The sequence below is a fragment of the Osmerus mordax genome, chromosome 27, assembly GCF_038355195.1.
Source record: "Osmerus mordax isolate fOsmMor3 chromosome 27, fOsmMor3.pri, whole genome shotgun sequence".
NCBI lineage: Eukaryota > Metazoa > Chordata > Actinopteri > Osmeriformes > Osmeridae > Osmerus > Osmerus mordax.
The window spans coordinates 7,442,527-7,459,244 of NC_090076.1; the positions used below are offsets into that span (position 1 = coordinate 7,442,527).

Genomic DNA, 16,718 nt, shown 5'->3' on the forward strand with positions numbered 1-16,718 from the left:
TGAAAATGGGTGATTTTTCTCCAGGACGGGTGGAGGGAGGGGTGGGGGGGGGGGGTGAAGGTTTAACAAAGAGAGCTATATGCCAGATGTGAACGTTTTAGAAAATAACCACAAATACTTTTCCCTGGGCCTGAGAATGCATGTGCTTTCCATTGCAGTCTGGTGTAAAGTAGAAGGAGCCTGGTTAGGAGAGGTTATGGAGAGAGAGAGAGGCCTGCATCACATTAACGTTGGAGTTATAGCCATGCTGAGGGACATGAGAGGGGCCTAGGCTTTCTCACACACACACACACACACACACACACACACACACACACACACACACACACACACACACACACACACACACACACATACTCACTCACACTCACACGCACACACACACACTCCACCACAACTACCTCAAAGGGCAATGAAAAGTGTATCCTGGCTGCATCAGCATGTCTAGTGTCCTGTGTGTAGAGAGGCTAGCGTTCATCCTAGGATGGAGAATGGGTCGAATTTTACAGTGATGTAACTTATTGACTTGTCATGTCAAGGTCGTGTCAAACAACTGCTTATTTATTCGGTTTGTGCTGTGCGTGTTTTTTCTGCTTGTGTGTGTGTGTACTGTATGTGCTGTGTGTGTGTGTGTGTGTGTGTGTGTGTACTGTATGTGCTATGTGTGTGTGTACTGTGTGTGTGTGTGTGTGTACTGTATGTGCTGTGTGTGTGTGTTGCAGCACTTTAAGAAGCAGAGGAGGCTGATTCCAGAGAGGACAGTGTGGAAGTACTTTGTCCAGCTGTGCAGCGCGCTGGAGCACATGCACTCTCGCAGAGTCATGCACCGAGGTGATGAGTCACACCTCACTTCCTCATCTACTGTACTCTACTGTATTATCTAATCTACTGTGCTGTACTAATGACTATAATTTAATGTATGCAAATGTATTCACTTATATATGAGATACCTCTCCTATATCTTCTATCTCTGGTCTCTCCTGTATGTGTCTACTTTGTCCTGTCTCCTTCCTGTCTCTCCTGTATGTGTCTACTTCGTCCTGTCTCCCTCCTGTCTCTCCTGTATGTGTCTACTTCCTCCTGTCTCCTTCCTGTCTCTCCTGTATGTGTCTACTTCCTCCTGTCTCCTTCCTGTCTCTCCTGTATGTGTCTACTTCCTCCTGTCTCCTTCCTGTCTCTCCTGTATGTGTCTACTTCCTCCTGTCTCCTTCCTGTCTGTCCTGCCTCAGATATCAAGCCTGCCAACGTGTTCATCACGGCGACAGGAGTGGTGAAGCTGGGAGACCTGGGTCTGGGCCGCTTCTTCAGCTCCAAGACCACCGCCGCACACTCCCTAGGTACACACACACACACACACACACCTGCACTCACTCACACCTACACACATACACCAATACACACACACTCCCTAGGTACACACACACACACACACACACACCTGCACTCACTCACACCTACACACATACACCAATACACACACACTCCCTAGGTACACACACACCTGCACACACTCACACCTACACACATACACCAATACACACACACTCCCTAGGTACACACATACACACACCTACACACATACACCCTTACACACACACACACACTCCATAGGTACACACCTACACTCAAACTCTCACACCTACATACATACACCTACACACACACACTCCATAGGTACACACACACCTACACATTTACATGCACACACTCACACCTACACTCACACGCACACACTCACACCTACACACATACGCCTACACACACACACACACACTCCCTAGGTAATTAGGGACTCCCGTCTCACTCACACACACACACACACACAGTCCTAGGTAAGCAGGAACTCACACACACTCACACAACCCGCCATGCACTCCTTATGTAAGCATGGACTCTCCGACACACGCAACATATGTGCCTCTACCCAGTGCCCTGTAATCAGTGGTAGTTGGATGTGTTTCATTAGAACCAGGTGTCAGTGATCAGACTGCAGGGCCAGACCTGTCACCCCCAGGCCCATCGCTGCCCAGCACTACCTGACCCCTGACCCTGACACAGGTGACGTCTGGACGGAACACGTCAGTCCTCGCTCCGCCCGTCCACACCCGGGCCTCGTTGGGGCCGAGGCCCCTAAAGCCCACCGGGGTGCTGTGTGTGTGTGTCATAGGATGTGTCACAGGACACTGGCACGCAAGCCCCTGCCCTGCCAGGCGTCCAGGTGATATATGAGCCCATGCTGTAGGAATGTGCGGGGCGTGCTGTATGTTCCGCCGTCGGCAGGAAGTCAAGTCCTTTCTGCCCGCTCCTGCTGTGCTGCAGGCAGGAAGTGAGCCGGGGAGGGGGGGGGGGATGCTCCGCCCGCACGGGGACGACCTGGGGTTTAAAACGCACTCCCCAGTCTTTACAGTTGCTTAACTGCCTGTCCCTGCTCACGTTTATGGTCCCCTCCATTGTAAATGTCTCCACAGTGCGCTGTCTCCTCTGAGGAGTTATGCCGCTTTTTACCCAGTCGAACGTTTGCCATCAGAGTGGGATTTTGTCACACCCAACAAATGGCCCTTGATTGATTTAACAATCTACAAGCCATTTTTACGAACCTATGTTGGTTCCGTAGATGATATGTGTATACAATTGCTGCTGTTGTGTGTTCTTACTGAAGTTTAAAGGAGAAAGGGCTTTGGGTGTGCAGAGAGTTTTGCACAGTGTGTTGCAGGCCAAACTCTAAATCACACTTAATTAAATGTTAATGCTAAGTGTTTGGATAAACATAAGCCTTGGCAGGCAGAGAGAGACAGGAGAGGAGGGCGAGACGGGGGAGGAGGGTGAGACGGGAGGAGGAGGGTGAGACGGGGGAGGAGGGTGAGACGGGAGGAGGAGGGTGAGACGGGGGAGGAGGGTGAGACGGGGGAGGAGGGTGAGACGGGGGAGGAGGGTGAGACGGGAGAGGAGGGTGAGACGGGGGAGGAGGGTGAGACGGGGGAGGAGGGTGAGACGGGAGAGGAGGGTGAGACGGGGGAGGAGGGTGAGACGGGAGGAGGAGGGTGAGACGGGAGAGGAGGGTGAGACGGGGGAGGAGAGTGAGACTGCTCATTAAAAGTTGAGACTACAGCGCCCTCTCCAGGTCAGCAGAGAGCATGCACCAGACGCCAGACTGAGATAGCCTGCTGGTCTCCCAGACAGGAATCACTGATCTCTCTGTGACTGGACAGGAGAGGGAGAGACCACAACCTCACTACTTTAACCAACCACAGTGGTTCAAGATCTGATATAGGGCTCTTCCCAGCTCTGTGAAGAGAGTGTGTGTGTGTGTTCCAGATGATTTATGTGCAGGGATCAGAGGGAGTGTGTGTGTGTGGGGGACTCTGCTGGGTAAAGCTGCCAGGGTCCTCTATGAAAGATCCCCCATGAACACACACAGAACGGGCTCCCACAATGCACTGCCTCCGATTTATACTAGAACTCACCTCACCTCTCTCTTCCTGCATCCCTCTCTCTTCCTGCATCCCTCTCTCTTCCTCATCCCTCTCTCTTCCTGCATCCCTCTCTCTTCCTCCATCCCTCTCTCATCCTGCATCCCTCTCTCTTCATCCATCCCTCTCTCTTCCTCCATTCCTCTCTCTTCTTGCATCCCTCTCTCTTCCTGCATCCCTCTCGCTTTCTGCTCCTCCGCCCCCCTGCTGTCTCCCCCTTTAGTGTTTCTTCTGCCTTTCCTCTCTCTCTCTCTCTCTCTCTCTCTCTCTCTCTCTCTCTCTCTCTCTCTCTCTCTCTCTCTCTCTCTCTCTGTCTGTCTACCTCACTGTCTACCCATCTGTCTCTCTCACATATTTCTGCCTCGGTTTTCCACCATCCCCCTCTTTGCTCCCCCTCTCTCTGCTCCCCATCTCTTCGCTCCCCCCCCCCTCCCTCTCTCTCTCTCTCTCTCTCTCTCTCTCTCTCTCTCTCTCTCTCCCTCCCTCCAACTCGCCACTGTCCATCCTCGCTTCCTCTCCCCTTCTCATCCCCCCGTTCCCTTCCACCCCTCCCTTCTGCTCTCTTTCCATCTCCCCTTTTTTTCTGTCGTGCTCTCTTTCTCTGCATGGGAGCGGTTCTGTGTGTGTGTGTGCGTGCACTGTCTGTGTGTGTGTGTGTGTGTGAGAGAGAGTCTGACAGTTTGGGGCGGTAATGAGCCAAACCACCCCAGTAGAACAGGGAGGTGCAGGCTGGATGGAGGTCCAGGCACAGCGCCTGTCAGCTCCCACCCTTTCAACTCAGACTCAGCAGCCTGCAGACACGCACACACACGCACAGTACGCACACACAGACACACACACTCTACACACAGACACACACAGAACCGTACACACACACACTGTGTACACACACACACACGCAGTACGCACATACACACAGACACACACAGAACCGTACGCACACACACACACACAGTATGCACACGCATAGTCCTGACACACACACACACACCACAGAGCAGCCTCCGCTCTCTGCGTTCACAGCCAGCGGCTTCTTCCCCTTTAAAGGAAGGGGAGGGAGGGTGAGGAGGGGTGTGGGGGGTGAGGCTAGGTGCAGCGGGTTGTGTGCGTGTAGGGGGGGTGGGGTGGGGGGTAGTGGAAGGGTGAGGGGGGGTTAAGAGACAAGAACAAAAGAGGAATCAGTGAGCAGAATATCAACGTACATCCTGATTAAATCAGCAACTACTATGTTCCATTGGCAGGATATATTTTTGCAATTAACACCTGAAATTAGAGTGGTGTTAATGATGTTAAGCAGCCTGTTTTAGAGGGGAGGAGGGATGGGGGGGTGGAGGGAGGGAGGGAGGGAGGGAGGGAGAGAGAGAGAGAGAGAGGGTGGAAGAGACCGGGGGAAGAAAAAGGGGGATTCAGAACAGAGCGTTGCTATGGGCTGGAGATGCTGGGAGGCCAGGGATGAGAGAGGAGAGATGAAGGGAGGAAGTGGGGAAGGGTAGCGAGCCAGACAGGGAGAGGAGACAGGGTGGAGGGCGAGGGAAAGGTCTCTTTCATTCTTCTCTCTATCTATCTCTCTCTCTATCTCTCTCTCTGTCTCTCTCTCTCTCCCCCTCTCCCTCTTTCTCTTCCTCCCTTTCTCACCTGCAGTTTTTTCTCCAGCTTCTCCTCCCCCTCCTCCTCCCACTTCTTCATTCCTTGTTGTTAATTAGGATGCCATAGAGAATATACAGGATGGCGCCACACATTCCTCCCATACATCGCCATGACAATATCACCCTCCTCTTCTCCCCGAGAATGCACTGTTGTCATAACGATTCGTAATAATGGAAATCAATCCCAACATGACTTTCAATTTATTTGCATGAATAAGTAATGTGCCCTTAATTGACTATGCTGATGGCGGGAGCCATGCAGTCCTGCTCTTTCATGCCGCCATGAGAGAGAGAGAGAGAGAGAGAGATTAGCATACGAGAGAAGGGCTCTTTTTAATCATCTAATAATGGATGTTAGGGGACGCTGTTTAAACAGCACCAGGAGACCTTAGCAATTGCACAAACTACCGATGTGATGACCAATTAAAACCAGAGAGCTCTCCCCCGCTCTCTCCCTCCTTTGCTCTCTCTCTCTCTCTCTCTCTTGGTCGTTCTCTCTCTCATTCTGTCCTTTTCTCCCCCCCTTTTCTCTCCATTTCGGTTGTTTTCTCTCTATCTTTCTCTTGCTTTCTTTCTTTCATCATTTGTTTCTCAGCTGGAAATCTCCTTATTTTTGGAATTATAGGTCATACTTCATTATTCAAGCCCCTCACATTTAAAATAAAGAAATGTTCAAAAATGTTCAATTTAAACCCACACAGAAGTATAACATGTTCACTTTCATATCCGTAGCAATATACCTAAATGATCCTAGCTTCCCTCTTACAGTTATATCATCTGTAATTAGGTGTGCATTGTATTCCGGGATAAATGTCAACTTGTTAAAGCACCAATTGCCTCGCTTTGATGTGTGTATTTGTGTGTGTGTGTGCGTGCGTGTGTGTGTGTGCGCCTGTGTGTCTATCATCCTCTTCTCGGCTCTCTCCACTTGAGAGCTGGTCTCTCCCACTCAGTAGAACCCAGCTGTTTGGAGCTTTGAGCTTCACAAACCCTGAATGGACCGCTCCTCTCCTCCCTCGCTGTCTCACACACTCACTTTTACTCCTGGTATAGGAACACAATTGACTAATGTCTGTGTCTCTCTCTCTCTCCCTCTGTCTCTCTGCCCCCCCCCCACCCCCTCTCTCTCTCTCTCTCTCTCTCTGTGTGTCTCTGTTCCCTCTCTCTCTCTCTCTCTCTCTCTCTGTGTGTCTCTGTTCCCTCTCTCTCTCTCTCTCTCTGTCTCTGTCTCTCTCTCTCCCTCTCTCTCTCTCCTTCCTTCCCTCTCTCTCTCTCTCTCTCTCTCTCTCTCTCTCTCTCTCTCTCTCTCTCTCTTTCTCTCTCTCTCTCTCTCTCTCTCTCTCTCTCTCTCTCTCCCTGCTCTGTGTTCCAGTGGGCACACCCTACTACATGTCCCCAGAGAGGATACACGAAAATGGATACAACTTCAAATCTGACATCTGGTCGCTAGGATGCCTGCTGTACGAGGTAACGTATGGAAGAATAAACACTGTAGTCTCTCATCACATACACACACACACACACACATCACAAGGACACGCGCACACACACACTACATCTCGCATGAGTGAATACATACTTTGCAAACACACATCATTTCTTCATCACACTTGAGTTTCAACCCCCCCCACCCCCAGTGCCCCAGCGTAGATGGGATGACGACAGGGCTCTGTGTTTTTATGAGGTAAACGGTCAGGGGGGGCACCTGTTGTGTGTTTGAAGTTTGCAGGGAAAATGAGAGTGACGTTTCCATGTGTTTCAGATAACCCGGAGAGCCATGTAGAGCAGGGAGACTGACTAGACTGATTAGGCTCCAGCAGAACACATCCACCCTGCTAGACCACACTGGAGCCAGGCCAACACACACACACACAGTCACAGTCACCACTCATGGTCGCTGTCGCATACACACTCTGTCACACACATTGACACACACTCGCGATCACAAACCAACTCGCATTCATCCAGACAGACAGACACCAACACACACACACACACACATTATTAGAGACCCCAGGATAGACACATTGTTAGCCAGGCACCCACTCTCATAGTCACCCCAGAGAGGTGCTGCGTTTTGGGGGATCAACACACTAGTGTCTAAACCTCCCAAAACGCCCGAGGCACGGGGAGAGGGTGGGAGGGAGGATGCGAGACAGGGAGGGAGGGGGATAGGGAGAGAGAGAAAGAGGTAGGGAGGGTGGGAGCGTGAAAAGAGAAAGGAGAGAAATAGCGGGGCGTCCAGGTCACGGTTGCTGGGCGACTGCAGCTTGTGGCGCTAATTAGTCCCCCACAATGCATTGGTGTGGCGGTGAGTGTTGGTCGGCTGGCAGCGGTTTGGAGCTGAGGGTCGGAGAACTACGGCACAGATACTGGGGGGCGGGGGTGGGGGGGTGGGGGGTGGGGGGGGGCAGTGATCTCTTAAAGCTTTGTAGAAGATGACCGCCAAGCGAAGACCAAACCTGGGGGTGGATAGAGGGGTGGGGGTTGAAGAACGAAGAACCACACATCACTGCGTTCCTCTTTCTCTTTGAATTAGCTCCACATCCTCCACGCGTTATTGTGGGACTGTGTGGTAGGGTGTGTGTGTGTGTGTGTGTGCGTGTGTGTGTGCGTGGCTCCTCATTGAACCCCGCATCAGGCATTCACCTTCACTTGTACCCCCCTGCTCCTGTTGGCTCACATTGATCCCATTCTACTCATCTATGATGTGTGTGTGTGTGTGTGGGGTGGGGGTGGGGGGGGGTCGGTTACAAGTGTTTGCAAAGGCCTGGTTTCAAGGAGCATGAATATTTCAGCGACGTGCCTGGGGGGGGGGGGGGGGGGATCCCATCAATACCTGTGCATTGTCTCTCCACGCGTTGCTCTCCCATTCCGTTTGATGGTGGTCTCTCTCCGTCCGCCCTCGTTACGTCACCTGACCCTGACTTCCTCGCCGGCCGGGCGGCGCGAGGCCCCTGGTTGCCGGGGTCGCTTCCCGCGGCGACGCCAGGGCACGGCAACGCAGGCCGCACGCTCTCGATCACACGCCCGATCGATTCCCCCGCCGCCCCCACCGCCCGCCCTCGGTCAGGTCCACCTCATATTAGCATTATCGACACACACTCTTACACACACACACACACACATTCAAACACATACACAGATGTAAACATTCGGACACACACCCCCACTTACACACACCCACACACACACACACACACACACACATACACAGAGGCCTAAGAGGAAAACGACAGTGGAGGTTATAGGGACTGAGGGACAGAGGCCTGACCCCTGAGCTCTCATTGGTTGATTCATGTATGAGCGTTTCATTAAAGCATCCAATCAAGGAGCAGCCAGTGGATTAGGCAGTGGTGCTTGTCTTTCGCGTGTGTGTGTGTGTGTGTGCGTACGACGGAAAAAGGGATGAAGAGAGAGGAGGAACAGCCATTGACCACTATTGACATTCATAGGGGGCAACCGGAGAAGCAGAGATCAATATTGATCGTCGGTGATAGAGGAAGCTGTGTTCCCCTGCTCCTTTCCTGCATCACCACCACCTTCCTGCGGACGGGGGGAGGGGGGGAGAGGAGTGATGGGGAGGAGAGCGAGAGGGAGAGAGGGTGGAGCGATGCGGGGGGGAGAGAGAGGGGGAGACGGTGGGGGGGGGGGGAGTTCCTCCACACAGCCAGGCTGCTGGAGCCCAGAGTGAATACAGACAGAAGGTATAGGCTCTGAGCTGTGTGTGTGTGTGTGTGCGTGTGCGTGTACATGCTACCAGCGATCCAGGCCCCCTCAGACAGACAGCAGCCATGCGTGTTCAGATGATGCCCCTGGAATACCAATGAGCACACACACACACACACACCAGGGCCCTGGAGGTCAGGTAGCCAGTCAATCATCTTGCCCGTTGCGACGCTGTACAGCTTGAATGAGGCAGATAGTGTGTGTGTGTGTGTGTGTGCGCAGGGGCAGTGGGCAGCTGTCAGGACTAGGAGCAGCAGGCACTAATGAACCAGATGAATAGTGCAAAAACTCCCAAATACAAACAGGACAGTTGACATTTTTCATCTGTCAGAAGCAGAAGATGCATGAAAATACAACAGTCCTTGTTGAACCCTTTTCTGGGTACAGCTGCTGTCTCTACCCCCCCCCCCCCCCCCCCCCTCACCTCCCCACACCGCACACACACACACACCACCACACGCAGACATTACTCTAGAGAATACATGCTGGAACCCCCAACCTACTCCCCCCCCCCCCCCCCCCCCCCACACACACACACACACACACACACACTGTACTTAGAGTACAGTTCCATTCAGACATATGGCCGTGCCGTCCTCCCGTGTGTGTCACTGGTGTGGGGGATTCTGGGATACTGGAGGTTTATCTTTGTCATCTTCCTCCCCCCCCGTCCTCCTCTTCCTTATTTGTAGGCTACATGTGTATTTAAGTCCAGGTCCCTTCAAACACAGCAGCATTAACTCAGAGCTTAGACACATACTATCACTGACAGTGGAACATCATTACACACGCGCGCGCGCGCAGTGTCGTCGTCGCGGTAACTAATGGTGGTCTGGGAGCGGCGTCCCACTGAGAGACCCCCGCCATCATCCTCACTCCTCATTGGTCGGTGTGACAGGGCGGCTCTGTGTCGTGACGAGTAGGAATATCTGTGTGTCTATCCTCGCCCTCCAGTCTAGGACCACACACACACACACACACACAGTAACATACACACACACAGAGACATACGACACAAGGGATGGTAGGATAAACCGATTCACACTGGTGCACCGGCATAAAAGTTCACAATGTGATTTTCCCGTGTGCAACAGGATACAGTTTGGGATGAGCTTGTTTCGGAAGGTGCAGTAGGAGGAGGGGGGCGGGGGGGGGGGGGGGTCCTGGTTCCACACAGGCGACCATGTTGTCTGGAGCCGTGGCGACCACACAGGCGACCATGTTGTCTGGAGCCGTGGCGACCACACAGGCGACCATGTTGTCTGGAGCCGTGGCGACCACACAGGCGACCATGTTGTCTGGAGCCGTGGCGACCACACAGGCGACCATGTTGTCTGGAGCCGTGGCGACCACACAGGCGACCATGTTGTTTGGAGCCGTGGCGACCACACAGGCGACCATGTTGTTTGGAGCCGTGTGCGAGAGAGGCTGGAGCAGCTGCCTGGGACGCCCACCTCTGGATACAGAGCGTGATGATCGTTGCTAAGCAACCTCCAGCTGCTTGATTAAACGCTTGTTAATGACCAACATGGCACAAGGGAGAGCGAGCGAGGGAGGAAGGGAGGGAGGGAGATGAAGAGAGAGATAGAGAGAACATCTGGAGGTAAGCTGGTAACCCCCAGTCACCATGACTGTCTGTGGTATCTGTTCCACACCAAGAAGAGAACCCCCCCCCCCATCTCCACCTCCCCTAACTCCACACTGCAGCCCCCCCCCCCCCCCCAAACACACACACACACACATACTGTCTCAGGCTGCCTGCATTTCTTTCCCAGAGAAAATCTCGTTGCTCACTGCTCCAGCAAACTGAGACATTCTCCCTCCCTACTCCTCCCTCTCTTTCTCTCTCTACCTCTCTTTATCGCCGTCCCTCTCCGTCTCATCACTACGTTATAATAGAGGCAGCAGCGATGGTCAACTGGAGGAAAACAAACAAGCATAGCGTAAAGAAGAAACTTTCACAGCTTCTATGTTTTGGTTGAGTGGGATTGCAAACCACCACTTATCCTCCACAGCCACACACACACACACACACAAAGTAACATGTCTCTCTGTCTCTCTCTCTCTCAGATGGCAGCCCTACAGAGTCCGTTCTACGGGGACAAGATGAACCTGTACTCCTTGTGTAAAAAGATCGAACAGTGTGACTACCCCCCTCTACCCTCTGATCACTACTCTGAGGAGGTAGGTCTGCCCTGCCCACACTCACCCTCCTCCCACCGACACTCCCCCCCCCCCCCCAACACTCACCCTGCCCCCCCACACTCCCCCCCCCGACACACACAAACACCCCAAAGTATAAGTACGCTACAAGAAGTTACAAATGTTTAGTACCTACAGGAAGAGAAACGACAGGAAGGGACACACGTTCAAAGAGAAACGACAGGAAGTGACCCTTTAAAAAAAAAAAAACGCCGCGGTTTTTCAAACGTAACTGCAAGGGACACGTTGTTTAACTCGGCCCCTGCTGGCGTGTCGGTGAGTCGTGGCTGCCTGAGAGGGCGGGCCGCCGGGTGGATGTCCCGACGCCCAGCGTGCTCCAGCGTGCTCCTCAGGGGGCCACGGGTCCACTGGCTGCTCAGCTGCTGGAGTCTCTCTCACGGCCTCTAGCCCAAACACGGAGCTCCTGGACATCAGCCACACACCTGCTCTCTCCATCAGTAATCCCGGGCCGCTTTACGAGGCTAATTGCCGCAGGCCCCTGGCACCCTGTGTGCGCGTGCGTGTGTGCATGCGTGCCTGCCTGCTTGTGTGTGCGCGCTTGTATATGTGTTGGTGGCCTGTGCTTTTGTGTGTGTGTGCTTGTGTGTGTGTGTGTTCTCTATCGCCCCCAGTATCACCCCCATCCAGGTGAGAGAAAGAAAGAGAGAGGGAGCGATGGAGGGATGGAGTTGGGGTGCGCCGCCAGCGTCTGTCTGGATGTAAACAATCCTCCTGAAGGATCTGCTGCAAACTGTCATCTGCTCATCTTTGTTGTGTCATTTACCTACCCCCCCCTCCTCCCATCTCGCACCTCCACCTCCCCCACTCTACCCCCCCTCCTCCCATCTCCCAACTCCCCCACTCTACCCCCCCTCCTCCCATCTCCCACCTCCCCCACTCTACCCCCCCTCCTCCCATCTCCCACCTCCACCTCCCCCACTCTACCCCCCCCTCCTCCCATCTCCCCCTCCTCCCGTCTCCCCCCTCCACCTCCCCCACTCTACCCCCCTCCTCCCATCTCCCCCTCCTCCCATCTCCCCCCTCCACCTCCCCCACTCTACCCCCCCCTCCTCCCGTCTCCCCCCTCCACCTCCCCCACTCTACCCCCCCCTCCTCCCATCTCTACCCCCACATGAATATTTTACATATCTGCATCTCTACCCCCTGCCTCCTCCTCCCCTCTCTCTCTCTCTCTCTCTCTCTCTCTCTCTCTCTCTCTCTCTCTCTCTCTCTCTCCATTCTGCAGGACTAATTCTCAGACTGGTTGCATTTGCATCTCCCTTTATTTCTCGCTTTCACACACACTCACACACAGACGCTCGCCGAGCCCAGCGCCACGCAACAGCAGCCAGGAAGTCGGCAGGCGGTTACCATAGCGACCCCCGCTCTGAAAATCTTTCCCTTCCATCTTTCTTTTTTTTTGTTCTTCTTCTGTCTTTTTTTTTTTTAATGATGGCGGTCGCTGTTCCGCCTCCGAACCTGTCTGTCTATCTGCTCCAATCAGGCGCTCTGCTCGGCTTCAAGTAGAAACGCTGCCTCCGAGAGGAATCTCTGCGTTTGTGTGCGTGTGTGTGTGTGTCATTTTAAAAGTGTGTGCTGGTGTTCGTCTGTGTGCATGTCTATGTGCGTGTGACTGTGTGTGTGTGAAAAGTCTATTCACAAGGCCATAAGACAGTAGGCATAGCCTACTATTACCCAGCATGACTGCTTTGTTTAAGTATGCTACATGTTGCCTGTTACTCAGGTTGTGGAAGTGTGTTGGTCCAGGTTGTCTTTACCACAACAATGCCCCAGACGCTGCCTGTCTGCCTGGGCTTTAGTGTGAAGCACAGGACTGTCCCCGCTGTTCATGTCTTGGATGTCAGGATTGAGGAAGGCTCCCCCCCTACCAAACACACTAACCCCGAACCGCTCACTCTGCCCCCCCAACACACCTCCCCTGCCCCCCCCAACACACTCCCCCTGCCCCCCCCAACACACTCCCCCTGCCCCCCCAACACACTCCCCCTGCCCCCCCCAACACACTCCCCCTGCCCCCCCAACACACTCCCCTGCCCCCCCAACACACTCCCCTGCCCCCCCAACACACTCCCCCTGCCCCCCCAACACACTCCCCCTGCCCCCCCAACACGCTCCCCCTGCCCCCCCAACACACTCCCCCTGCCCCCCCAACACACTCCCCCTGCCCCCCCAACACACTCCCCTGCCCCCCCAACACACTCCCCCTGCCCCCCCCAACACACTCCCCCTGCCCCCCCAACACACTCCCCCTGCCCCCCCAACACACTCCCCTGCCCCCCCAACACGCTCCCCCTGCCCCCCCAACACACTCCCCCTGCCCCCCCAACACGCTCCCCCTGCCCCCCCAACACGCTCCCCCTGCCCCCCCAACACGCTCCCCCTGCCCCCCCAACACACTCCCCCTGCCCCCCCAACACACTCCCCTGCCCCCCCAACACACTCCCCCTGCCCCCCCAACACACTCCCCCTGCCCCCCCAACACACTCCCCCTGCCCCCCCAACACACTCCCCTGCCCCCCCAACACACTCCCCCTGCCCCCCCCAACACACTCCCCCTGCCCCCCCAACACACTCCCCCTGCCCCCCCCAACACACTCCCCCTGCCCCCCCAACACACTCCCCCTGCCCCCCCCAACACGCTCCCCCTGCCCCCCCAACACGCTCCCCTGCCCCCCAACACACTCCCCCTGCCCCCCCAACATGCTCCCCCCCCCCCTCCAGCAGTAACCATTCTCACATGTCCCACGATCTCTGTGTTCTCCAGCTGAGGAAGTTGGTGGACATGTGCATCAACCCAGACCCAGAGAAGAGGCCGGACATCACCTACGTGTACGACATCGCCAAGCACATGTACAACCAGACCCTGGGGAGCTAAACCTCCCTCCTCTTCCTCCTCCTCCTCCTCCTCCTCCCTCACTTCCCCAACACCTCCACACGTCTCCTGTAGAGTCTGTCGTTCTGTCAGACAGAGCTGATGGAGCTCCCAGAGATGGCCACGCCCCCCCCCCCACCCCCCCTCCCAATGCACGCTGGGTAAATGAAGAGCAATCAGATGATTGGATGTATTTCTCCTAGGAACCTCCCTTTTTTTTCTTCTTTTTTTTTCTTTGTTTAAGACCTTCTAGTTGTGCGATGTTTGTCGTGTTGTTCATCTCAACCTAACTGCAGGCCGGCACAGTGACCTTAGATACACTATAGACATGCACACTTACCCCTTCAGTGCCTCTCGTAGCTGTGTGCTCTGAAATCACACACGCAAATGCAGACATTAGCAAAGGAAACTGTTCCCACAGTATTTAAACACAGATGCGTCAGAATGTTAGTGTAGAGATATGTCGTGCTCGAGCATAGTAACGCGATCGTCCAAAATGATGTTTTAACCGTTAAAACGTTTGCTGCGCTGCACTTTAACCCCGGTACTGAATGTATCCCCCCCCCAAAAAAGAAGAAGAAGAAGGATCATGTTGAATGCCACGTGTGAAGCAGTAGTCGTCTGTGAGACTGGTCCGGGGCGTGGTCAAGGGAAGGTACAGGGTGTGCGATGGCTTCAGCGTATGAGTGTTTAGATCTTTGTGACAGCGCCGTCCCTGAATTGAAAGAATAAAAACATGTAGGAATTATAATAATTATTTTTTTAAGCCTTGTCCGTTCGACAAACTACCAAAGACGCAGAGAGCCCAGAGTGGTTGGTATGGTTGATATGTGTATCTGTGTGTGTCCTACAGCCATACAGTATATCTAAGACTCCTTCCTAGCCGTCAGTGGACACAGCCTGGCTCCCTGCTAGCTGGACGTCCAACATAGTTGGATGTAGGTTCGCTGTGTTCTGGAGTTGGTCTGTATCTCGCGTTTTAAACACAGGAAGATGTTCCTGTCTCGGTTTTACAGTGGGTTGGTGACAGTGGGTTGGTTTACAGATCAAGGTGGGGATAACCTAAGTTTGAGGTTAGTGTTTTAGGTCGAGGTAGTTTAGCCCAGCAGAAGGTACGTTAGCCCAAGGTGACACTGCGGTATGCTTGTCATGTTTAACGACTGCCTACTGGCTTTGGTGTGGAGTCAGTTTACTCATTTGTGCATTTAGTGTCATCGGTTGTTCTGGGAATTAATTTAGAAATGGATCAAAAAATTACTTGACGGCCTTTAGGGAATATTTTTTTTATTTGCACATCTTTGTTGTTTTTTGTGGTCCCCAGATATTCTGGTATGTCCAATTTCACTTTTTTATTGACATTAATGTCTGTCCCAGCTAAGTCTGTGGATTCTTACAACTCTTGTGCCTTGTTAATGCTGGCTTTACAGCAGCTGTAAAAGAGCTTTGCTCATGACATGAATTTACAATAACACTTAATCAGAGTGACAAAGCACCATCGTCACCTCATAGCAAATGTTGCTAAAATCCTACCAGATGCAAAATGGTGTTTATTTTTTATTATATGAGATAGATTAGATATTTAGATCTGAATAACATTGCAAATAGATTTGTTTTATGTTGTGTGTTATATCCCCCCCCCATGCATAAACCCACCCCCCCCAGCCTTAGGAACGCTTTCCTGTCCTGCCTTACTTTCGATCTATCAGCCTTAAAGAAGATGATGTTCGGCTTTGTTTTGTTTGTTGTCGCTGCAAACTAATATTGTTTACTCGTTCAGTTGCCCTTCATGTGTCACAGGGAGAAGAGGAGACTCATCAGATATTTGTTTCTCGTTAGGGGAATGTGATGATCGTGACATCAACACAACACACTCAGATACACGCTCACAAACACTAACACATGGATACATACGCCATCACATAGATGCATACACACACACATATACACACACTGCTAGTTTACTGATCCATTCTGATGTGTCCGGGTTGTGATTGGTGGGGTCTGATGTGTTTCTCGCGAGCCGTCCGTCTGCTGGGACAGCCCTGCGACCTCCTAGAGATCAGCCCTGACCCCTGACCCTCACCATGGCGACTGGACCAGCCCTCTGAAGGTGGTATCGACCCCTTAGACTCTACGCTCCAAACCTCTAAGGCTTAGTGGTTGGGAGAGTAAAAACAAAAAGAGTCTGCTTTTATTTATGGTTGTGTGTTTTTTAGTTTGTTAGTTTTTTTTTGTCTTGTTTTATGGAACATTTTGTGTAAGGCTGTTTACTTCATGGCTTTGTATGCTACCTACCTAATAAACACGTACAGAAACTGTCTTTGGCTTCTTCTTCTGCTCCACGTTAGCTGGTCTAGTGTCATCTTACACCTCTCTGGTTTTCCATTCATGATATGGATTTAGACGACAATTTAGACGAGTATCTAGTCACACATAACCCTAAGTCCTGTGTGCTTACAATGCATACAGCCGCCTCACTTAGGTGGAGAAAGATATACTCACAGTATGTCATTAAATGTAAACACATTTGGAGTCAAACATGAGGCAGTGATGTGTGTTTGTGTGGGGTCATTAGACTGTTTCTGTTTCGTAACCTGGCCCCATGAGTCTCTGCTCAGTATCAGCCCCTCCCCACGGACCTCCCCACCCCTCACACACACACACACACACACTCTCTAACACACTAGCACTCACCCCCCCCACACACACACACACTCTCTAACACACTAGCACTCACCCCCCCCCCACACACACACACACACACACTCCCTTGTGGGC

General features: G+C 53.0%; 1 protein-coding gene across 1 annotated transcript in view; it reads left to right on the forward strand.

Annotated features, from left to right (window-relative positions):
• The window catches only part of nek7 (NIMA-related kinase 7), a gene marked incomplete in the record, with an annotated part of 32,965 nt that extends 16,707 nt beyond the window's left edge, over positions 1-16,258 (forward strand). Inside the window, 5 exon segments of the mRNA XM_067230802.1 lie at positions 723-831; positions 1,230-1,337; positions 6,489-6,583; positions 10,916-11,029; positions 13,833-16,258. Of these exon segments, the coding sequence (XP_067086903.1) occupies positions 723-831; positions 1,230-1,337; positions 6,489-6,583; positions 10,916-11,029; positions 13,833-13,943 (537 nt within the window).
• Positions 16,259-16,718: the final 460 nt, after the last annotated feature.